Source organism: Haliotis cracherodii, unplaced genomic scaffold, assembly GCF_022045235.1.
Source record: "Haliotis cracherodii isolate W230 unplaced genomic scaffold, xgHalCrac1.p SCAF_18, whole genome shotgun sequence".
Classification (NCBI taxonomy): domain Eukaryota; kingdom Metazoa; phylum Mollusca; class Gastropoda; order Lepetellida; family Haliotidae; genus Haliotis; species Haliotis cracherodii.
The window spans coordinates 22,297,414-22,322,773 of NW_027266273.1; the positions used below are offsets into that span (position 1 = coordinate 22,297,414).

Here is a 25,360-nt window from a genome sequence, read left to right on the forward strand (position 1 = left end):
TTGCGAGATTTTGATTGGACTATGCATAGACTCGTTAGTCCAGCCAAAATTTAACTTCATAATACCAGCCCAGTTCGGCAAGGGTGGAAACTGGACTTGGGCCTCTCGGTTGACCCCGATTTCGTTTGTCAGCACTATACCTGTGCTTGTGGGTTTTTCCAAAGTGGTAAACGTTTAAGACGTGCATCACTTCGGGCTTTCCTCTAAGATAAAACTGCCATAATACAAATGAAATACTATTCAAAGCGGCGTTAAATCCAACTCACTCGCCTGGATAAGGTACCTGCTCTCTTTACAATACTGGTTCGAGGACATCTCTTGTTGGACAGCTGCATGTTCCAGCGTTGTGGGTTGAAGTTTCGCCTGTGACGTCCGCTGTTGTCAATTGCTTACAAATGACGCCTCCGTGGTGTAGTGGTAGAGCGTCCGCCCGGAGAGCGAAAGGTCCTGGGTCCAATCCCCGGCAGCGTCATACTAAAAGACATTATTAGATGGTACTTGTTGTTGCCCTGCCCGGCGCTCGGCATTAAGGGGCTAAAACAAGGACACAGACGCACGCGCGCGCGTCCGCATGCAATATGTTTGGTGGGGTGGACCATCTCGTGGAAGGTCAGGCCTATACGTACTTGGGGATGCAGATTAGGGACAAACTCCATCTTGCCTATATCAAGGAAACTCTTCGGGCATAGTACAAATGTAGACTTAAATAATCTGGAGTTACAAAGTCAAAGCCACAAATACTTATGCTGTACCAGTCCTCTCGTATACTTTTGGTGTTGTTGATTGGACGAAACAGGAAATTCACGGTATTGACGGCCTCACACAAAGAATCATGTCAGTCAATAGATCCCGCCACCCTCGCTCTTCCCCCAATCGCTTGTATTTACCAGTTATAATGAGAGGGCGTGGATTGACTAACGTGGAGGCTCTTCAGAACTTTGTTGTGCTTTTGCACACATTTATTTGTCTGATGATCCTTTTGTGAAGCATGTCAAAACTCATGAAAACAAGGCATCCCACAGTTTTCTTAAACAAGCCCAGGATGTGGGACATAATCTCAGTGTTAATGTCCATTTTGTTGGTGGTTCTGTACTCCTGGACGGTACAGAAATGAATGTCAACTAAGTTAAGGTTTTCAAGGAGAGGCTATCTGAACGACCACTTCATCGAGGTCGTGTACAGTGCGTTGAGACTGACTGACTGACTGAGTATTGCTTTTAGCAATATTCCAGCAATATCACGGCGGGGGACACCAGAAATGGGCTTCACACATTGTACCCATGTCGGGAATCGAACCCGGGTCTTCGGCGTGACGAGCGAACGCTTTAACCACTAGGCTACCCGACCGCCCCTTAGTGCGTTGAGAAGATCAGCAAACCTAAAGAGTCATTCGGTTGGATGAAGTTGGCTAGCCAGAAAAGTGAATCACAAGGCTGCTCAGGATCAGGCACTCCCACTTGAATCCGTCAATGTGTGATTTTCCATCAGAATGTAAATTAGAAATGTAGATTATGCCATGACTTTATTGAGACTGTCCAACATATTGTCAGTGGGTGTCCAGCTTATGCACAAAGACAGTATCTTAAGCGACGTTATGGTGTGGCGCGATCCTTTATTGGAGTGGCTCGATCCTTTATTTACCGCCTCCGCCGTGGTAGTGATTTGTGACACAGAGACCCATTCATGGTACGACCCAGAATATGTTCCAGACGGATAGGATTATCTTGCAAACGTTACATACTCGTGGGCGCCCTGAACGCTCATGATGTTGCCATAGTAACTGTTCGGTTTTGCGATAAGCAAACTTTGCGTGTGATCACGATTTCAAGCACTGAAAATGTCACGCAACCGCTCTATTTCAGATAGGGGCACTGATCTAACGCAATTCCCCGGGACTGGTTGTTGCCTTTGTTATTGTTTTTTCCCAGTGAGTACCCGGATGTATAGCAGAAATCTAGACTAGTTCGCGACCTCTGCTGCGCCATTCGTAAGCGCATTAGTCACTTTTATGGGTAGTAATAAGGGCGTATGGTCACATTGATCAACAAAATGAAATACAGTTTTCGAGATAATAAGGAAATGTAGGTATCTTTGTGGGTAGCATCGGTTATGGTGACGAAGTTTTGATAAGTCACTTGCTTGGCAATTTTGCGATTTTCGTTTACACTATTTTGGCTTGTAACACAAAGTAAATATTTCACCTGAGCATTGCTTTTTTATAGTGTGTATATTTTTTTACTGTCAAAATGTGTAACATTTTCAAATTTTATTAAACGTCTAAATATTCAGTTATATTCAGTGACTGAAAAACATTTCCATCTGTATTATTATAATAACGAACTCCAAACATTTTGATGTTTAATATCATCACCAAGAGACTGAAAATGTTACGTTGAAAAGTACATTTCTATGTTGTTTGGCTTCTAATCCTACATAATAATCTGTTGTGATGTTTGTAGGCCCTTTTGATCGTCTTAATCAATCTGGACAGATTTTTTTAGTCAAAAACACATTTTATAAATTGCCTGAGAGAATCACATTTTACAAATTGACGGTAATATATACACGCTTACAAAGGAAAATACCTGTGAAAACAACGTCTATCGCGCATTGAAGAATTTCCCAACCAAGACGTAGAGAAACAAGAACGAATCGGTTCAAAAGAAGGAAAACAAAATGCAAATACTATAATTTCAACCTACCAAATTTATGTGTATAAGTTTTAGGCAGCTTCCTTGTTCGAGGAATGTATCCACACAAAGGAACAATATCCCACTCGTCTGCAGCTGTACAAAGAAACTTATTCGATGCCACGTGTCTCTGTAACAATCAAATATTTTTAAAGATATATATCGTTTCGGGATATTATAACCCGTGTTCGTTTCTCAACTGATCACTTGGATTGTTTTGGTGTCAAGTCTCAAGTGTCGGCTGAGAGAGCCCACGTGACAACTATTTTCATAACGTCCACGGTTCCTAAAAGATCCATTGAGTGAGTGAGTGAGTATGGTTTTACGCCGTTTTTAGCAATATTCCAGCAATATCACGGCGGGGGTCACCAGAAATCCATTGAGTGATAGATAACAATGATCAATCAATCAAAGTATTATCAGTTAACCCTTTGAACAAAGTATGTTGTTTTTACACCGGCACTTCACGCCATGGTATAAGTGTATTCCCTTTGTTTTAGTAAACCTAGACATGTAAACACTCACTTTTGACATATCAGCTGTGCAAGATAACAGTAATTAATCAATCAACGTATTTTCTGTTAATCCTTTGATGACTAGGAACGATCCGTTGATTTACCAAAAAAAGTAAATCAACTGATCATTCACCTCTTTCTGGTCTGCCACGTGCATATTACATAATACACATTTCACCTCACTTCAAACCTGGATTTAGATTGAATAATTACCCCAGACACAATAAATGCCAAATGGGAATGACGACAAATACACAAGTGTAGGGTTATACGAGAAAACGTGGATGACAACAAGGGAGTAGTAATCGTATTATAGACGCAATCCGAAATCCGAAAATGCTTTCACTGCATGGATACTTTTTTTAGTATTAAAGGGGCACTGATCTAACGGACTGGTTGTTGCCTTTGTTATTGTTTTTTCCCCGTGAGTACCCGGATGATACGCAAAGCAACTGAGCGTGACCAGAGACTGGGGTACCGTCTGCAAGGACAGCTAAATAAACTTGGAGGCTGGAGACAATATTTGTTTTACGCATTTTTGAACACTGATTGGTTAACTGTGATCTATAAAGATTTCGACAAAGGGCGCATGTTAATTAATTTCTTCAGCCTAAACAAACAGACAAAAAGAACAAGGGAGCTAGCTCATCGGATGTCGTCATTTGGAAATACCCCAGATGGTTATAGTTTAATACTAAAAAAAGTATCTATGCAGTGAAAGCAATTTCGGCTTGCGTCGATAATACGATTACTACTCCCTTGTTGTCATCCACGTTTTCTCGTAATCACCCTACACTTGTGTATTTGTCGTCATTCACTTGATGCTCAGTTAATGAATTTATTACAGGTACAATTAGTGGTAGCACCACTTAGATTACCTGACAAAGGTTCCCATTTGGCATTTATTGTGTTTGGGGTAATTATTCAATCTAAATCCAGGTTTGAAGTGAGGTGAAATGTGTGTTATGTAATATGCACGTGGCAGCCCAGCAAGAGATGAATGATCAGTTGATTTACTTATTTTTGTAAATCAACGGATCGTTCCTAGTCATCAAAGGATTAACAGAAAATACGTTGATTGATTAATCACTGTTATCTTGCGCAGTGGATATGTCAAGAGTGAGTGTTTACATGTCTAGGTTTACTAAAACAAAGGGAATACACTCATATCATGGTGCGAAGTGCCGATGTATAAACAACATACTTTGTTCAAAGGGTTAACTCATAATACGTTGATTGATTGATCATTGTTATCTATCACTCAATGGAATTTTTAGGAACCGTGGACGTTATGAAAAGAGTTGTCACGTGGGCTTTCTCAGCCGACCATTGAGACTTGACACCTATGTAAAACACCTGAAACAATCCAAGCGATCAGTTGAGAAACGAACACGGGTTATAATATCCCGAAACGATATATATCTTTTAAAATATTTGATTGTTACTGAGACACGTGACATCGAATAAGTTTCTTTGTACAGCTGCAGACGAGTGGGATATTGTTCCTTTGTGTGGATATTCACGGATACATTCCTCGAACAAGGAAGCTGCCTAAAACTTATACGCATAAATTTGGTAGGTTGTAATTATGATATCTGCATTTTTTCCCTTCATTTGAACCGATTCGTTCTTGTTTCTCTACGTCTTGGTTGGGAAATTCTTCAATGCGCGATAGACGTTGTTGTCACAGGTCTTTTCCTTTGTAAGCGTGTATATATTACCGTCAATTTGTAAAATGTGATTCTCTCAGGCAATTTATAAAATGTGTAAATATTTCAGTCATTTTGGCTAAAAAATCTGTCCAGATTGATCAAGACTATCAAAAGGGCCTACAAACATCACAACAGATTATTATGTAGGATTAAAAGCCAAACAACTTAGAAATGTACTTTTCAACGTAACATTTTCAGTCTCTTGGTGATGACATTAAACATCAAAATGTTTGGAACTCGTTGTCATAATAATCCAGATGGAAATGTTTTTCAGTCACTTTGTAAAATAACTGAATATTTAGACGTTTAATATATTTGTTACACATTTGACAGTAAAAAAATATACACACTATAAAAAAAGCATATGCTCAGGTGAAATATATACTTTGTGTTGCAAGTCAAAATAGTGTAAACGAAAATCGCAAAATTACCAAGCAAGTGACTTATCAAAACTTCGTCACCATTACCGATGCTAATCACAAAGATACCCACATTTCCTTATTATCTCGAAAACTGTATTTCATTTTGTTGATCAGTGTGACCATACGCCCTTATTACTACCCATAAAAGTGACTAATGCGCTTACGAATGGCGCAGCAGAGGTCGCGAACTAGTCTATATTTCTGCTATACATCCGGGTACTCACTGGGAAAAAACAATAACAAAGGCAACAACCAGTCCCGGGGAATTGCGTTAGATCAGTGCCCCTTTAAACTATAACCATTTGGGGTATTTCCAAAAGACGACATCCGATGAGCTCCGCCGTTCTTTTTGTCTGTTTGTTTAGGCTGAAGAAATTAATTAACATGCGCCCTTTGTCGAAATCTTTATAGATCACAGTTAACCAATCAGTGTTTATGCAAAAATGCGTAAAACAAATATTGCCTCCAGCCTCCAAGTTTATTTAGCTGTCCTTGCAGACGGTAGCCCAGTCTCTGGTCACGCTCAGTTGCGTTACGTATCATCCGGGTACTCACGGGGGAAAAAACAATAACATAGGCAACAACCAGTCCGGGGAATTGCGTTAGATCAGTGCCCCTTTAACGTTTACGAGGTTCGGTCGTCAACAAAGTTTTTCACAGTTAAAACACTGCAAGTTTTTTGTTGTTTGTTTGTTGTTTAACGCCAAACTCAGCAATATTCCAGCTTTATGACGGCGGTCTGCAAATAATCGAGTCTGGACCAGACAATTCAGTGATTGACATAATGAGCATCGATCCACGCAATTGTGATACGATGACATGCATCATCCAAGTCAGCGAGCCTGACCACCCGATCCCGTTAGTCGCCTTTTACGACAAGCATAGTCGCCTTTTAGGGCAAAGCTGATAAAGTAAGGATGTCACCTGTAGGATGACTCCACGCCTTGCTACATATACAATGACCGGATGGAACGTGCAATTTCTGGGTCATCATGGGTAATCATGACAAGTGCAAGATCCCGAAAAGTCCATGGCAATTTTATTTTAATGTGATTTATTTATGGTACACAGGATTGTTCGTCCTTTTGTATAGTTAAGTAACTACACACTACGGGTCTATATACAAGAAAACACATTACTACAAATCCTTTGGATACGTTAGCCATACTGTGGAACTACTGTCACTTTCTAACGTTTAATTAATCTTAGATATTTCAAAACCCGGCATGGCACCCTTGATATTATACACATGGATAAGGTCCTGCAACATCCCCAGGGTTATCAATGTCAAAACGCCACAAATCAATTTGGAAAAGACTATAAACAAAATACAATACATTACTATAAAAAAATAAAATCTAAATCAAATTCTTGATTCACTGTAGGCAAAGTTAAAGGTTTCGTGGATCGGTTTGAAATCTCTACACGACAACTGTTCTTGTTTTGTTAGATTCCACCCATACCCGCTGAAGAACGGGGCTGTGTGTTCCTCCAGACCGTCTTATCACCTGATGCACACACAGAGGAGGCAACTGGCCATGGATCAGTTACAAAACATGAAGTCAGGTATCGTACCTCTGTGTTTAATAAGATTGCGTCACAGCGTAAAAGAACGTACACACTTGAAAATTTGATTTGAGCAAAAAATATATAAAATGTTAACAAAACGTTACTAGGCTGAAAAGAGTCGCTTAAACACGCAACCTTAGGGTCCAAAAACACAGTGAGTGAGTATTGCTTTACGCCGCATTTAGCAATATTCCAGCAATATCACGGCGTGGGACACCAGACATAGGCTTCACACATTGTACCCATGTCGGGAATCAGCCCGGGTCTGAAAAAGAACACAACTGTGATACCCACATCAAATAAACCACCATCGGATAACCATTTCTTGTTTGGTTCATGTTTAGCCACCAACAAATACTGATGTATACTTTCTTCTGTCTGGCAGTTTAGTAATCAAACACAGATGTTTCATCGGCACAATATACCCCAGCCGCGTCACACCAAAAGACGTTAAAAGATGGTACTTGTTGTTACCCTGTCTGGCGCTCGGCATTAAAGGGTTAAAACGAGGGCGCGCGCGCGCACGCACGCACACACACACATGCATGCACGTCGCTATATAAGTGCAATAGTCTTGGGCGCGACGTCAAACCCCATTTCACCTCACCACCTCACCAACTATTCTATACAAGACACCAGTTAATGAAACTAAAATCAGGGATCTCAAAACGAGACGAGGACCGGCACCTTAATTCATGGCCACGATCCACAAAGTATTCGTAGCGTTTATGGAAATAAACGCTAAGCTGTGCTTTCCATGTGTATGTTATGGCTTTGTGTTATCAGTCTGTGAGATTAGAAGCCGCACCTGTTTCTAAAACACCGTGGATATAGTCCTTTAGGTGAAGAGCTGTTTCCTCGGCGACATCAGTTCCAGCCATGCACATTTTCCTTGTCTTGACCGCAGCCGTCGCTGCCGTTAACGGTACGTACCACTAGAGCTAACGAGGTATACACGTGTAGTTACAGTTGCCTGGTCAACATACCAAGTGGTTTCTCCAAGCAGTGACGGGTCATGTGTGCTATTTAATCACCACCCCGGATAGTGACCTTACATCCATGCGCCACGGGTTTCTGGTGGTCTATTTCATTCAGTTTGAGGAGTGAGTTAGTATGTTTTTACGCCGCTTTTGGCACTATTCCATCAATATCACGGCGGGAGACGCCAGAAATGGGCTTCACACATTGTACCCATTTGGGAAATCAAACCCGGGTCTTTGGCATGACGAGCGAACGCTTTAACCATTAGGCTACCCAACCGCCCCCGAAATGAGGTGAGGTAAAGTGACATGGTGTTTGACGTCGCGTTAATGAATATTGCTCTTGTGTCATAGCGCTGTGTGTGGCTGCATGTACTGGTTAGAACTTACGTGGGTTTTATAGTGCTAGCCCAATTAGATACTATATCGCAGCCTAACATGGATACCCCACCTAGACATGGTATTCCGACTCCGAGTCGACCAGCTGTTGTTTTATCTTATAATCACCCGGGAATCGAACCACCGACCTTCCGCTCTTCCGTTCTGTCCACTAAACCACTGAAATTCATGGAACAAACTTGAATGACACAAGTATATTTGTCGCAGTGGATGTGTCTTTTTTGTGTGTCAGTGGCCCTGACCCCGTAATACCAAACGGTACTATCTCACCAAGACAGACATACTGTCCTCTCGTGTCCTGCTTGTTTGTTTGTTGTAACGCCGCACTCAGCAATATTCCAGCTATACGAGGGGCGATTGATAAGATCTAAGCCTAACAAAGAAAACAAAGTCAGTTTGATACCAAAGCTATTTATATTTCGACATAGTCCCCTTTAAGGTCAACACACTTCTGCCAGCGATGTTGCAATGCCATTATGCCACTTTTGTAGAAGTCAACTACTTGGTCGCTCAAAAAGTTGTTGACCGCTGTAATGACGTCAACATCTGGCTGGAAATGAGTTCCAGCTAAATGCCTTTTCAACTGTGGGAACAGATGATAGTCCGACGGAGCCAAATCAGATGAATAAGGTGGATGTTGGGGAAGTCCAAAACCACACTCATGGATTTTGGCCATTGCTATCAGTGATGTGTGTGCTGGAGCATTGTCGTGATGATAAAGCACACCTTTCGTCAACTTTCCACGTCGCGTAACTTTGATTTTCTCTCTTAACTTTCTCAGAAGTTCCACATAGTAAGCCCCTGTAACAGTACGGCCTTTAGGAAGCCAGTCCACCATGACCACACCTTCAGAATCCCAAAACACGGATGCCATGACTTTCCCAGTTGAAGGCAAAGACTCTGTCCTCTTTGGAGTAGGAGATGTGACATGTTTCCACTGTTTAGACTGTTGTTTTGATTCAGGTTCAAAGTGGTGGACCCATGTTTCGTCCATTGTAACAAATCGTTTGAGAAAGTTATTATCTGGATCACCTTAAAAAAGCTTGAGGTTCTCCCTTGAGAGATTCTCTCTTTGACGTTTCTGATCAGCTGTCAACAGTTTGGGGACCCATCGAGCAGAAACCTTGTGCATTCCTAGAATATCTGTCAGAATGAAATGCACTCGCTCCTGAGAGATGTCCACTAAGTTGGCTATCTGTCGCTGTGTCATTCGTCGGTCGTCCATGACTATGTCCAGGATTCGCTGTACCATTTCAGGTGTTGAAGACACAACAGGTGAACCAGGACGGGGTTCACCATCAGTGCTCGATCGCCCACGTTTAAACTCTGCCACCCATCTTTTTCACTATTGCATATGACGGGGCATCTTCCCCTAGTGTGGATAACATATCCTCATATATGGCATTGGGTGTTAAGCCTTTCTTGTAAAGGTATTTGATAACAGCTCGCTTTTCCTGTTTCTCCATTTTAAGTCATCTCATAACCCCCCTTGCAGTCAATAGGTTATACTAAACTAAATAATGTGTCCAATACAACAATCCTCCTGTGTATGTCACTGTACTTGATCAGTCTATCACCATCACAAAGGAATTCATCCGTACCACACTCCTTCAGAGGTAGGCTCACAACTTATCAATCGCCCCTCGTATAACGGCGGTATGTATATAATCGAGTCTGGGCCAGACAATCCAGTGATTGACATTATGAACATCGATCCACACGTTTGGGATACGATGGCATGTATCAACCAAGTCAGCGAGCCCGGTTAGTCGCCTCTTACGACAAGCATAGTCGCCTTTTACGGCAAGCATGGGTTACTGAAGACCTATTCTACCCCGGATCTTCACGGGTTACTTGGCATGTTGGTGCACTGCTAAGACGTATTGTAATGTAAACTATAACCTGTACTTGTTTTTCCACTCAACTTTGCAAATTGGAGGTGTGTGCTCAATGGCTTTACGTCAAGAAGCAAGTCACTTCTAAACGTATTTACTTGTACGTGACGCCTTCCTGGAACTAAGAGATTGAAAGGATTAGCTTCCTGAAACTCAATATCTATGAAGTACTTAATGGAGAACCTACTGTTTTAGACTCATGTAAACTTGGAAAAGTAAATGCATTTGCTTTAGCCATGATTTAATAATACTATACTTGAATTACATATTCATATGTTTCCCTGAGAGAACACCAACCTTAAGTTATATACGTTGTCTATAAATGAATTTATTATTATTATTATTAATAATTATGATAAATAACACTGATTATTGTCATGGAAACTTTTATATGTCAATTTGTAATTATATGAATACCAGATTTCGATATTTATTGCCAGTACTTATGGCTTTTAACCAAGAACAAATATTTCGTGTTTTTTTTCAGACGCTTACATATGAATGTGTATGTCATTATAACTCGTACAGATCGCTGTGTTGTGTATTTCGGGTTTATGTTATGTTATTATTGTTACGCAATCCCCCACACATTCATCAGATACCAGACATGGTAACTGCGCCCTTGTAACTGTTACAAATAACAAAATGCACCCCACCTTTTCCAAATTCTTTTTAAAAAATAATTCTATTCCTTTTCCAAATTCTGTATCCGCGCTTGCAAAGTATGAAACAGAAACTGTTTTCTTTGGAAGGTGATGCGTGTACCTCGCACGTGCTGACAGGAACGCACGCGGGAACTCATGGAGTTGGATGCATGAAGGAGAGCTGTTGTGCGGACAACTTCAAGTTGGCCAGTCTCTGCTCGGGAAGTGACGTCTGCTGTTTCAGCCATGACACTTGTGGATGTAGGTATTGCGTGCGTGTGTGTGTGTGTGTGTGTGTGTGTGTGTGTGTGTGTGTGTGTGTGTGTGTGTGTGTGTGTGTGTGTGTGTGTGTGTGAGTGTGTCCGCGCGTCCATGCGTGCGTGCGTTTGTGTGTGTGTCTGTCTGACCTCGTGTTCAACTATGACACCTTAGGTGGTGTAGGTATTGTGTAGGTGTCTGACCCTTCACTTCTACCGTGTCACCTGGAGATGTAGGTATTGTGTAGATGTCTGACCCTTCACTTCTACCGTGTCACCTGGAGATGTATTGTGCAGATGTCTGACCCTTCACTTCTACCGTGTCACCTGAAGATGTAGGTATTGTGTAGGTGTCTGACCCTTCACTTCTACCGTGTCACCTGAAGATGTAGGTTAGAATTGGTCTTCAGTAACCCAAGCTTGTCGTAAAAGGCGACTAACGGGATCGGGTGGTCAGGCTGGCTGACTTGGTTGATGCATGTCATCGTATCCAAATTGCGTGGATCGATATGCTCGTGATATCAACCACTCGATTGTCTGGTCGACACTCGATTATTTCAGACCACAGTCATATTGCTAGAATATTACTGAGGGCAGCGTTTAACAACAAACAAACTTCAGCGGCGATATAACTAATCATTGGTAGCATTTTCAGCTTCAAGCGGCGGCAACTACAACTGCTACGGCGACGTGATGAAGTTAAGCCCCGCTGGAGCCAGCGCCAGAACATCCTCGGGCTTAGGGTACTCGGGTAGGTACGGTGGATAGTGATGTGATTGGTAGGGTGGGTAGTGATGTGTTGGCTACTGTGATTGGTAGGGTGGATAGTGATGTGTTGGCTACTGTGATTGGTAGGGTGGGTAGTGATGTGTTGGCTACTGTGATTGGTAGGGTGGATAGGGGTATGTTGGCTACTGTGATTGATAGGGTGGATAGGGGTATGTTGGCTACTGTGATTGGTAGGGTGGATAGGGGTATGTTGGCTACTGTGATTGGTAGGGTGGATAGTGATGTGATTGGTAGGGTGGATAGTGATGTGTTGGCTACTGTGATTGGTAGGGTGGGTAGTGATGTGTTGGCTACTGTGATTGGTAGGGTGGATAGGGGTATGTTGGCTACTGTGATTGGTAGGGTGGATAGTGATGTGATTGGTAGGGTGGATAGTGATGTGTTGGCTACTGTGATTGGTAGGGTGGATAGTGATGTGTTGGCTGCTGTGATTGGTAGGGTGGATAGGGGTATGTTGGCGAGGGATGTAGGATGTGTGTGTGTGTGTTAGCCACGCAGGTAAGTAGGATGGGTGTGTGTGTGTTAGCCACGCAGGTAAGTAGGATGGGTGGGTGTGTGTTAGCCACGCAGGTAAGTAGGATGGGTGGGTGTGTGTTAGCCACGCAGGTAAGTAGGATTGGTGGGTGTGTTAGCCACGCAGGTAAGTAGTATCGTCGGGTGTATGTTAGCCACGCAGGTAAGAAGGATTGGTGGGTGTATGTTAGCCACGCAGGTAAGTAGGATCGTCGGGTGTATGTTAGCCACGCAGGTAAGTAGGATTGGTGGGTGTGTGTTAGCCACGCAGGTAAGAAGGATGGGTGGGTGTGTGTTAGCCACGCAGGTAAGTAGGATTGGTGGGTGCAGGTTAGCCACGCAGGTAAGTAGGATGGGTGGGTGTATGTTAGCCACGCAGGTAAGTAGGATTGGTGGGTGTGTGTTAGCCACGCAAGTAAGTAGGATGGGTGGGTGTGTGTTAGCCACGCAGGTAAGAAGGATGGGTGGGTGTATGTTAGGCACGCAGGTAAGTAGGATGGGTGGGTGTATGTTAGCCACGCAGGTAAGTAGGATGGGTGGGTGTATGTTAGCCACGCAGGTAAGTAGGATGGGTGGGTGTATGTTAGCCACGCAGGTAAGAAGGATGGGTGGGTGTATGTTAGCCACGCAGGTAAGTAGGATGGGTGGGTGTATGTTAGCCACGCAGGTAAGTAGGATGGGTGGGTGTATGTTAGCCACGCAAGTAAGTAGGATTGGCGGGTTTGTGTTAGCCACGCAGGTAAGTAGGATGGGTGGGTGTATGTTAGCCACGCAAGTAAGTAGGATTGGCGGGTTTGTGTTAGCCACGCAGGTAAGTAGGATGGGTGGGTGTGTGTTAGCCACGCAGGTAAGAAGGATGGGTGGGTGTATGTTAGCCACGCAGGTAATTAGGATGGGTGGGTGTATGTTAGCCACGCAGGTAAGTAGGATGGGTGGGTGTATGTTAGCCACGCAGGTAAGTAGGATGGGTGGGTGTATGTTAGCCACGCAGGTAAGAAGGATGGGTGGGTGTATGTTAGCCACGCAGGTAAGTAGGATGGGTGGGTGTATGTTAGCCACGCAGGTAAGTAGGATGGGTGGGTGTGTGTTAGCCACGCAGGTAAGTAGGATGGGTGGGTGTATGTTAGCCACGCAGGTAAGTAGGATGGGTGGGTGGGTGTATGTTAGCCACGCAGGTAAGTAGGATCGTCGGGTGTGTGTTAGCCACGCAGGTAAGTAGGATCGTCGGGTGTATGTTAGCCACGCAGGTAAGTAGGATGGGTGGGTGTATGTTAGCCACGCAGGTAAGTAGGATTGGTGGGTGTGTGTTAGCCACGCAGGTAAGTAGGATGGGTGGGTGTGTGTTAGCCACGTAGGTAAGTAGGATTGGTGGGTGTGTGTTAGCCACGCAGGTAAGTAGGATGGGTGGGTGTGTGTTAGCCACGCAGGTAAGTAGGATTGGTGGGTGTGTGTTAGCCACGCAGGTAAGTAGGATGGGTGGGTGTGTGTTAGCCACGCAGGTAAGTAGGATTGGTGGGTGTGTGTTAGCCACGTAGGTAAGTAGGATGGGTGGGTGTGTGTTAGCCACGTAGGTAAGTAGGATGGGTGGGTGTGTGTTAGCCACGCAGGTAAGTAGGATGGGTGGGTGTATGTTAGCCACGCAGGTAAGTAGGATGGGTGGGTGGGTGTATGTTAGCCACGCAGGTAAGTAGGATCGTCGGGTGTGTGTTAGCCACGCAGGTAAGTAGGATCGTCGGGTGTATGTTAGCCACGCAGGTAAGTAGGATGGGTGGGTGTATGTTAGCCACGCAGGTAAGTAGGATTGGTGGGTGTGTGTTAGCCACGCAGGTAAGTAGGATGGGTGGGTGTGTGTTAGCCACGTAGGTAAGTAGGATTGGTGGGTGTGTGTTAGCCACGCAGGTAAGTAGGATGGGTGGGTGTGTGTTAGCCACGCAGGTAAGTAGGATTGGTGGGTGTGTGTTAGCCACGCAGGTAAGTAGGATGGGTGGGTGTGTGTTAGCCACGCAGGTAAGTAGGATTGGTGGGTGTGTGTTAGCCACGCAGGTAAGTAGGATGGGTGGGTGTGTGTTAGCCACGTAGGTAAGTAGGATTGGTGGGTGTGTGTTAGCCACGCAGGTAAGTAGGATGGGTGGGTGTGTGTTAGCCACGCAGGTAAGTAGGATTGGTGGGTGTGTGTTAGCCACGCAGGTAAGTAGGATGGGTGGGTGTGTGTTAGCCACGTAGGTAAGTAGGATTGGTGGGTGTGTGTTAGCCACGCAGGTAAGTAGGATTGGTGGGTGTGTGTTAGCCACGCAGGTAAGTAGGATGGGTGGGTGTGTGTTAGCCACGTAGGTAAGTAGGATTGGTGGGTGTGTGTTAGCCACGCAGGTAAGTAGGATGGGTGGGTGTGTGTTAGCCACGTAGGTAAGTAGGATTGGTGGGTGTATGTTAGCCACGCAGGTAAGTAGGATTGGTGGGTGTGTGTTAGCCACGTAGGTAAGTAGGATTGGTGGGTGTGTGTTAGCCACGCAGGTAAGTAGGATTGGTGGGTGTGTGTTAGCCACGTAGGTAAGTAGGATTGGTGGGTGTGTGTTAGCCACGCAGGTAAGTAGGATTGGTGGGTGTGTGTTAGCCACGCAGGTAAGTAGGATGGGTGGGTGTGTGTTAGCCACGCAGGTAAGTAGGATTGGTGGGTGTGTGTTAGCCACGCAGGTAAGTAGGATTGGTGGGTGTGTGTTAGCCACGCAGGTAAGTAGGATTGGTGGGTGTGTGTTAGCCACGCAGGTAAGTAGGATTGGTGGGTGTGTGTTAGCCACGCAGGTAAGTAGGATTGGTGGGTGTGTGTTAGCCACGCAGGTAAGTAGGATGGGTGGGTGTGTGTTAGCCACGCAGGTAAGTAGGATTGGTGGGTGTGTGTTAGCCACGCAGGTAAGTAGGATGGGTGTGTGTGTGTTAGCCACGCAGGTAAGTAGGATCAGTGGGTGTGTGTTAGCCACGCAGGTAAGTAGGATGGGTGGGTGTGTGTTAGCCACGCAGGTAAGTAGGATGGGTGTGTGTGTGTTAGCCACGCAGGTAAGTAGGATGGGTGGGTGTGTTAGCCACGCAGGTAAGTAGGATGGGTGGGTGTGTGTTAGCCACGCAGGTAAGTAGGATGGGTGGGTGTGTGTTAGCCACGCAGGTAAGTAGGATGGGTGGGTGTGTGTTAGCCACGCAAGTAAGTAGGATTGGTGGGTGTGTGTTAGCCACGCAGGTAAGAAGGATGGGTGGGTACTACTTGGGTCGGTATGGTGGGTGTCTTGGCTACTTAAGTAGGCAGTAATGTCAAGGTGTGAAGCTTATTCTGGTTCGGGTCAATGTATATGTGTAAACTTTTATTTCAGTTCGGGATTTTGGGTAGGAAGGAGAGGTAAGGGTAGACGTACTATGTACTATGTACTATGTACATAATATGCAATACTCTGAAGTTGATTCTGGGTATGGAAGTACTTGGTGTGTCTTGGTGTGTCTTGGTGTGTCTTGGTGCGTCTAGGTGTGTCTAGGTGTGTCTAGGTGTCTAGATCAGACTGCGGGAATGTACGAACTAAGTCTGCCAGCTTACTTTCCAGGTGTGCAGGCGTCCAATCACATGGTGGACCAGGACTATGCGGAACTCAGCAAGCGGAAGTCCTGCTACGTCCGAGCCGGAGCTAACAACTGTACGTTCAGAGCCGTCAATCCAGCATCGACATTTACAAATCAATCAAGGAAGACAAAAGAAAGTTTCCACATCGGCGTCCAAAGAACAAAAATATACTGAGCTTCAATGATAAGTTATGCTTACACCGTGAAATCGTTTCGTCTTAATTTATGTTAAAGTGGATCAGCATTACTGATGCTGGTACATGAAATTCACCAGCAAATAAGAAGTTCTTAAATGACTAATGTGGAAGTGTTCTTGCAGAGTTTGTGACATCTACTATCTCTCTGACTCCAGGCATCCACCCAGCCGTAGTCGCCGGCGTCGCTAGTCGGGAAACACGGGGCGGAAAGCTACTGTACAGCACAGGGGGATGGGGCGACCATCACCACGCCTGGGGCATCATGCAGGTGGGTAGGGCGTGCTATAGGGGGCGGGGCATCATGCAGGTGGGTAGGGTATGCTATAGGGGGCGGGGCATCAAGCAGGTGGGTAGGGTATGGAGTAGGGGGCGGGGCATCATTCAGGTGGGTAGGGTATGCTATAGGGGGCGGGGCATCATGCAGGTGGGTAGGGTTTGGAGTAGGGGGCGGGGCATCAATTAAGGTGGGTGGGGCCAGCTATAGGGGGTGGGGCATGGTACAGGTTGGTGGCGTGTGCTATTGGTCCTATTGCTAATATAAGGCGTGCTATAGGGATGGGGCTTCATGCAGTAGGGTAAGGCGTGCTGTAGGGGTGGGTCTTCTTCCAGGTGGGTAAGGTGTGCTGTAGTGGGTAGGGCGTCACGCCGCGTTATAAATATGGACGATGCATTATCATTTGTGTGGAAGCCTGTCTCGATCTGGCGTGACCTTGCAATATGAGTGTGATACCTTCCGCGGCAACCTAGATGTTCACTCTTGGACAGCAAACCGCAATGATAAAACAAACTTAAAACTTCATTGACATAATATGTTTTGGAGTCAATGAAGGTTACTAAGGTTACATAAACAGATGTATGTTGTCTCCCATTTCCAGTGTGATGTGTTTGCTTCCGGTCTGGGCTCCACGTGCCAGAAATACGCGTGGGATAGCTGCGACCATATCGACCAGATGACCCGTGTCATCCTGGTGGCCTACATCAAGCAGGTGAAGGCAAAGCACCCGACATGGTCACCCGAACAACAAATGCAAGGTATATTCTATTGGTTGTTTAACCGCGGGGGGCGGTTGAGTAGCCTAGTGGTTAAAGCGTTTGCTCGTCACGCAGAAGACCCGGGTTCGATTCCCGACATGGGTACAATGTGTGACATTTCTGGTGTCCTCCGCCGTATTATTGCTGGAATATTGCTAAAAGCGGCGTAAACCCATACTAACTCACTCACTCATTTAACCGCGGTGTCATGAAGCTGCAGTTTCAGTATCACATTCTGTGTTATACCATCCCTGGACACTCAAAAGTCAAGGGTGTTAACATCAGCATAATCCACGGGAGTCAAGTTCCACGGGGCGTTATGGTAACCATGGTAACGCGAAGTGGCAGCCATTCGGCTGTGGGTTTAATTACACAGATCTTAGATTGTTTTCAAAGCGCTGTACGTGTCATTATTATTTGAATCGAAGACATGTAATACCTATTCTAATAATGGAAAAGGAATGGACGCATTTTGTTTAATCTGATAAATCGTGACATTTCAAGCCGATGCCTTGAAACAGTAGGAACTATACATTTGTGCGTTTCATCTGTAGGCGGTGTGTCGGCCTATAACGCTGGGGTTGGCAACGTTGCTACATGGGCACACCTCGACGTCGGAACAACTGGCAACGACTACAGTAATGACGTCATTGCACGTGCACAACACCTTATAAAGCAACATGGTTGGTGATCTGGTACTAAGTTAAACAGGATATTGTTTTGATCGTAATAAATATTCAGACAAATACGTCAGTGTCCGTCCGGTTTTTTGACTGAGTGGTTTCAGAACAGAAATGATCCAATTAAACACTACGTTCTCGTATGTGTAACACCAATTTATTGTTGAGCCAGGAATTCAACGTAATCCGCCATGTAATGTTCCACTCCAAGACAGCACACGTTTATATGACTGAGTTTAGTTGAAACCCGGTGAAGACGTTCCACCCCGACTGGGTCCTGAGCTGCCCAGACGCATTCTGGTCTGCCCGAACCCACACTCGGTCCCCGGGGTCGAGATTTAGGGTGATGCTTACTGACCCCTGTCCATCACCGGAAGTGGCCAGGGACGCAATTCGGGAGACCACGAGGCCGTTTTTCACAACGCCTGTCGTGAGCGCTGTGTTTGAATCTGCTCTGATTGTTGCGCTGAAGTAGTGGATGCCGTAGAAGAGCGCCGTGAAGACGCCGTTGGAGGAGTTGTAGGCCCCTGCGGTGTTGAGAAGGACGTTGTCGAAAACGATGGTGGCGTTTCCCGTCAGCTGACCGGATGTTGTCAGGGTGGCAGCGAAGGACACTCCACCTGCTACACCTGAGGAGAACACGACCTGCAGGTGATTGTCAACAAGCAGCAGTTAAAATGCTTGGATGGAGACACGATCTGGGTTTAAAACTGATATCAAGTATCCTCGTTTCTAACAAACTAATAGAGTTTCAAAGTTCTGCTTAACATACATCTTTATGTGACAAATGCTTATGTTTCACAGTTTAATCCGAAGTTTGAGTTTGAAAACCCCACAGAATAAGATCCTTTCCTTTAAATATGCCCCGTTAGCTGATACTTCCGCAAATCAGTCAGTGTATCACCACGCCACCTCTACTGAATACAAATTCCACAAACATCGTCTTGTAATACATAAATCTATTACATCATCTTTCGGTATGAGCTATCTCTACGCCATCCTTCGTGCATCAAACGTGTCCGACGCCATCTATCCCGCATCACGCGTGTCTAAACGCCACCCTACCTGTATAACAACCACCTCAACGCCATCTATCCTGCATCTCTCATGTCTCCACGCCATCTTTCCTGCATCACAAGTGTCTCAAGTCATCCTACCTGTATTACAAATATCTCCACCTTTTCCCCTTGCATCGCTCGTGTCTCCACGCCATCTATCCTCCATCACATGTGTCACAAGCCATCTATCCTCCATTACACGTGTATCACGCCATCTACCCTCCATCACACGTGTCTCACGCCATCTATCCTCCATCACACGTGTCTCACGCCATCTATCCTCCATCACACGTGTCTTACGCCATCTATCCTCCATCACACGTGTCTCACGCCATCTATCCTCCATCACACGTGTCTTACGCCTTCTATCCTCCATCACACGTGTCTCACGCCATCTATCCTCCATAACACGTGTCTCACACCTTCTATCCTCCATCACACGTGTATCACGCCATCTATCCTCTATCACACGTGTCTCACGCCATCTATCCTCCATCACACGTGTCTCGCGCCATCTATCCTCCATTACACGTGTCTCCACGCCTTCTATCCTCCATCACACGTGTCTTACACCTTCTATACTCCATCACACGTGTCTCACGCCATCTATCCTCCATCACACGTGTATCACGCCATCTATCCTCCATTACACGTGTCTCACGCCATCTATCCTCCATTACACGTGTCTCACGCCATCTATCCTCCATCACACGTGTCTCACGCCATCTATCCTCCATCACACGTGTCTTACGCCATCTATCCTCCATCACACGTGTCTTACGCCATCTATCCTCCATCACACGTGTCTCACGCCATCTATCCTCCATTACACGTGTCTTACGCCATCTATCCTCCATCACACGTGTCTCACGCCATCTATCCTCCATCACACGTGTCTTACGCCATCTATCCTCCATCACACGTGTCTCACGCCATCTATCCTCCATCACACGTGTCTCACGCCATCTATCCTCCATCACACGTGTCTTACGCCATCTATCCTCCATCACACGTGTCTCACGCCATCTATCCTCCATCACACGTGTCTTACGCCTTCTATCCTCCATCACACGTGTCTCACGCCATCTATCCTCCATAACACGTGTCTCACACCTTCTATCCTCCATCACACGTGTATCACGCCATCTATCCTCTATCACACGTGTCTCACGCCATCTATCCTCCATCACACGTGTCTCGCGCCATCTATCCTCCATTACACGTGTCTCCACGCCTTCTATCCTCCATCACACGTGTCTTACACCTTCTATACTCCATCACACGTGTCTCACGCCATCTATCCTCCATCACACGTGTATCACGCCATCTATCCTCCATTACACGTGTCTCACGCCATCTATCCTCCATTACACGTGTCTCACGCCATCTATCCTCCATTACACGTGTCTCACGCCATCTATCCTCCATCACACGTGTCTCACGCCATCTATCCTCCATCACACGTGTCTTACGCCATCTATCCTCCATCACACGTGTCTTACGCCATCTATCCTCCATCACACGTGTCTCACGCCATCTATCCTCCATTACACGTGTCTCCACGCCTTCTATCCTCCATCACACGTGTCTTACACCTTCTATACTCCATCACACGTGTCTCACGCCATCTATCCTCCATCACACGTGTATAACGCCATCTATCCTCCATTACACGTGTCTCACGCCATCTATCCTCCATTACACGTGTCTCACGCCATCTATCCTCCATCACACGTGTCTCAAGCCATCTATCCTCCATCACACGTGTCTCACGCCATCTATCCTCCATTACACGTGTCTCAAGCCATCTATTCTCCATCACACCTGTCTCACGCCATCTATCCTCCGTCACACGTGTCTCACGCCATCTATCCTCCTTTACACGTGACTCACGTCATCTATCCTCCATTACACGTGTCTCACACCTTCTATCCTCCATTACACGTGCCTCACGCCTTCTATCCTCCATCACACGTGTCTCACGTCATCTATCCTCCATCACACGTGTCTCCACGCCTTCTATCCTCCATCACACGTGTCTCACGCCATCTATCCTCCATCACACGTGTCTCACGCCTTCTATCCTCCATCACACGTGTCTCACGCCTTCTATCCTGCATCACACGTGTCGCACGCCACGCCATCGATCCTGCACCTCACGCCATCCTACCTGTGTCGACTCTCTTGTTCTCGATGGCGTGAACCCTCTGCTCCAGTTGGGTGTACTCCATCCTCGTGACACACCCCTGGGGATCTCTCGCCACTGACACGGTGCAGATGAACATCAGCAGCCACAGAACGCCGCCCATGATCATATAACCCTGATGGTTGCCCGGAAGTTGATACACTCGCAATGATGCTCACTTCTTAAATCACCGTCAGGACACTGACACTATCAGCGTCCTCGTGTGGGGCATACCAGCGTCCAGGTCGGTTTCTACAACACAGAGGTTCTGTGTAACTGACCTAGTGATAACTCACTGGACCCGTTCCACAAAGCGATCTCAGGGCTACGACTTAAGTCTATGTTCAAGTATGGAGACGATCTTAGCGCTTTGTGCAACGGGGCCCTGGTCAACTCGGATTTTACCCAAAGAATCTCGCGCTATATTTTTATGCAGGTTATTCTACTACCCTAAATCTCTTACCTTATCTTTTATCAATCGTGTTTTTCTATGCAGATGCAGTTTTAAATATTCTCACCATTTGTGCCAAATATGGAATCGCTGAGTGTGTGGCGTTCTCCCTCAGGGTTTGGGTTAATGGCACTCGGGACCCTCTTCCAATCGACACGATTATTAAATTTACGGAATGTATGTACAATGTACAACTTATCCATCATCTAAATCCTATACTTCGTACTAATAATAAATATGGGGTCAATTGTCCTTAAAATGATCCTGATGCGTTGTTGGGGTTATTGGTTCAGCATCGTGTTTCCAGACTTGTAACCGCCATCGTGGACGGTGCGTCTCCCTGGAGAACGGAAGTTGGTTTGTTCGATGCCAGGCGTCATGCCAAAAATCATTAATAAGAGATGGTACTTGTTGTCACCCTTCCTGGCGCTCGGCATTACGGGGGTAAAATAAGGACTGGTCGGCTCAGAGTCAATGAACTGTATCTGAGTGGAGTATCCATGTTAAACTGCGGCATGATATGACCGGTATTAGTCGCGTTATAACAATCAGCCACACATGTTTCTTTGTTTGTTTGTTGTTTAACGCCGCACTCAGCAATATTTCAGCTATATCACGGCGGTCTGTAAATAATCAAGTCTTGACCAGACAATCCAGTGATAGACATCATGAGCATTGATCCACACACTTGAATACTATGAGATGCATCAACCAAGTCAGCGAGCCTATCCACCCGATCCCGTCAGTCGTCTCTTACAGGCACAGTCGCTTTTTTACGGCAATCATGGGTTGCTGAAGACCTATTCTAACCCGGATTTTAACGGGTCCACAAAGTGAGTGCAATGATATTGAGCGCGACGTTAAACCTCATTTTATCTCACCCCAGGGGGCACGGATGGCCCACTCGTCTAAGGCGCCGCGATGCGCTGTGCAGAGTTGCGTCCCTTGGGCACGCCAGAGACTCGTCGGTTTCACCGAAGTGGTAAACATCTAAGACCTGCATCACTTCGGGCTTTCCTCCCACATTAAGCTGACACGCCGCGATGTAACTGGAATACTGTTAAAAGCGGCGTTAAACCCAACTCACTCACCCACTCACTCATCTCACCCCAACTCTAGATTAGTGATTTCATTGGTATGTGTTCCCTGTTTGTCTTGTATTGGACACTCTCGTCAGTGTCCGTATTGTTTGGTGACACTAGATCTGGACTTGTAAACGAAGTGACTATTTCAAGGTTATTGCATGTGCATATTTTGGAATATTGACAGTTGGCCTCCTTTTGAAACATCCGAAATGCATATAGCTATTTCCCATGCCTCGTGCATTAGCATAGTTCTAGGTCTGAATGATTCTGTTCCTGAATAGACGACTTAGCTACGAAACGCCATCATCAACTTTCGTTTTCATACTTTCAACTCGGTCTACAAAGTGTAAAGGGATAAGTCACCAATCAGCATGATTGTCGGACACCTGTCGACACAATCATGTTCTTCTACAGTCACCAATTAGCATCATTGTCGGACACCTGACGATACAATCATGTTCTTCTACGGTCACCAATTAGCATCATTGTCGGACACCTGTCGACACAATCATGTTCTTCTACAGTAAACAATTAGCATCATTGTCGGACACCTGTCGACACAATCATGTTCTTCTACAGTCACCAATTAGCATCATTGTCGGACACCTGTCGACACAATCATGTTCTTCTACAGTCACCAATTAGCATCATTGTCGGACACCTGTCGATACAATCATGTTCTTCTACAGTTCCCAATTAGCATCATTGTCGGACACCTGTCGATACAATCATGTTCTTCTACGGTCACCAATTAGCATCATTGTCGGACACCTGGCGACACAATCTTGGTCTTCTACAGTCACCAATTAGCATCATTGTCGGACACCTGTCGATACAATCATGTTCTTCCACAGTTCCCAATTAGCATCATTGTCGGACACCTGTCGATACAATCATGTTCTTCTACAGTCAACAATTAGCATCATTGTCGGACACCTGGCGACACAATCATGTTCTTCTACAGTCACCAATTAGCATCATTGTCGGACACCTGTCGACACAATCATGTTCTTCCACAGTAAACAATTAGCATCATTGTCGGACACCTGGCGACACAATCATGTTCTTCTACAGTCACCAATTAGCATCATTGTCGGACACCTGGCGACACAATCATGTTCTTCCACAGTAAACAATTAGCATCATTGTCGGACAACTGGCGACACAATCATGTTCTTCCACAGTAAACAATTAGCATCATTGTCGGACACCTGGCGACACAATCATGTTCTTCTACAGTCACCAATTAGCATCATTGTCGGACACCTGGCGACACAATCATGTTCTTCCACAGTAAACAATTAGCATCATTGTCGGACACCTGTCGATACAATCATGTTCTTCTACAGTCACCAATAAGCATCATTGTCGGACACCTGGCGACACAATCATGTTCTTCTACAGTTCCCAATTAGCATCATTGTCGGACCCCTGGCGACACAATCATGTTCTTCTACAGTCACCAATTAGCATCATTGTCGGACACCTGTCGACACAATCATGTTCTTCTACAGTCACCAATTAGCATCATTGTCGGACCCCTGGCGACACAATCATGTTCTTCTACAGTCACCAGTTAGCATCATTGTCGGACACCTGGCGACACAATCATGTTCTTCTACAGTCACCAATTAGCATCATTGTCGGACCCCTGGCGACACAATCATGTTCTTCTACAGTCACCAATTAGCATCATTGTCGGACACCTGTCGATACAATCATGTTTTTCTACGGTCACCAATTAGCATCATTGTCGGACACCTGTCGACACAATCATGTTCTTCTACAGTCACCAATTAGCATCATTGTCGGACACCTGTCGATACAATCATGTTCTTCCACAGTTCCCAATTAGCATCATTGTCGGACACCTGGCGACACAATCATGTTCTTCTACAGTCAACAATTAGCATCATTGTCGGACACCTGGCGACACAATCATGTTCTTCTACAGTCACCAATTAGCATCATTGTCGGACACCTGTCGACACAATCATGTTCTTCCACAGTCAACAATTAGCATCATTGTCGGACACCTGTCGATACAATCATGTTTTTCTACAGTCACCAATTAGCATCATTGTCGGACACCTGGCGACACAATCATGTTCTTCTACAGTCACCAATTAGCATCATTGTCGGACACCTGGCGACACAATCATGTTTTTCTACAGTCACCAATTAGCATCATTGTCGGACACCTGGCGACACAATCATGTTCTTCCACAGTTCCCAATTAGCATCATTGTCGGACACCTGTCGATACAATCATGTTCTTCTACAGTCAACAATTAGCATCATTGTCGGACACCTCGCGACACAATCATGTTCTTCTACAGTCACCAATTAGCATCATTGTCGGACACCTGTCGACACAATCATGTTCTTCCACAGTAAACAATTAGCATCATTGTCGGACACCTGGCGACACAATCATGTTCTTCTACAGTCACCAATTAGCATCATTGTCGGACACCTGGCGACACAATCATGTTCTTCCACAGTAAACAATTAGCATCATTGTCGGACACCTGTCGATACAATCATGTTCTTCTACAATCACCAATTAGCATCATTGTCGGACACCTGGCGACACAATCATGTTCTTCTACAGTCACCAATTAGCATCATTGTCGGACACCTGTCGATACAATCATGTTCTTCCACAGTTCCCAATTAGCATCATT

The 25,360-nt window shown here is 45.5% G+C and overlaps 2 protein-coding genes across 2 annotated transcripts; one reads left to right on the plus strand and one right to left on the minus strand.

Moving 5' to 3' along the window:
• Window positions 1-7,722: 7,722 nt before the first annotated feature.
• On the plus strand, window positions 7,723-17,960 carry LOC139465410 (glycine, glutamate and proline-rich protein-like). The gene is made up of 7 exons (XM_071247122.1): window positions 7,723-7,833; window positions 10,935-11,087; window positions 11,739-11,834; window positions 15,970-16,059; window positions 16,338-16,450; window positions 17,058-17,214; window positions 17,769-17,960. Exons 1-7 carry the CDS (start codon window positions 7,788-7,790, stop codon window positions 17,903-17,905), a joined length of 792 nt encoding a protein of 263 aa, XP_071103223.1. The 5' UTR covers window positions 7,723-7,787; the 3' UTR covers window positions 17,906-17,960.
• A 156-nt stretch (window positions 17,961-18,116) lies between these two features.
• On the minus strand, window positions 18,117-21,261 carry LOC139465553 (complement C1q tumor necrosis factor-related protein 2-like). The gene is made up of 3 exons (XM_071247270.1): window positions 21,123-21,261; window positions 18,960-19,021; window positions 18,117-18,539 (listed from the first exon to the last, which is right to left on the minus strand). The coding sequence occupies exons 1-3, from the start codon at window positions 21,259-21,261 to the stop codon at window positions 18,117-18,119; spliced, it is 624 nt and encodes a 207-aa protein (XP_071103371.1).
• Between the last annotated feature and the right edge of the window lie 4,099 nt (window positions 21,262-25,360).

Bases quoted from the DNA above. Each gene is read 5' to 3' on its own strand.
- LOC139465410 (XM_071247122.1), top strand. From the start codon at position 7,788: ATGCACATTTTCCTTGTCTTGACCGCAGCCGTCGCTGCCGTTAACG. The intron at 16,060-16,337 runs GTACGTTCAGAG...CTCTGACTCCAG, and splicing joins CCGAGCCGGAGCTAACAACT to GCATCCACCCAGCCGTAGTC. The intron at 16,451-17,057 runs GTGGGTAGGGCG...TCCCATTTCCAG, and splicing joins ACGCCTGGGGCATCATGCAG to TGTGATGTGTTTGCTTCCGG.
- LOC139465553 (XM_071247270.1), bottom strand. From the start codon at position 21,261: ATGGGCGGCGTTCTGTGGCTGCTGATGTTCATCTGCACCGTGTCAGTG. The intron at 19,022-21,122 runs GTAGGATGGCGT...CTTGTGATGCAG, and splicing joins GAACAAGAGAGTCGACACAG to GAAAGATGGCGTGGAGACAT. The intron at 18,540-18,959 runs GTAGGGTGGCGT...AATCACCTGCAG, and splicing joins TTGAGGTGGTTGTTATACAG to GTCGTGTTCTCCTCAGGTGT.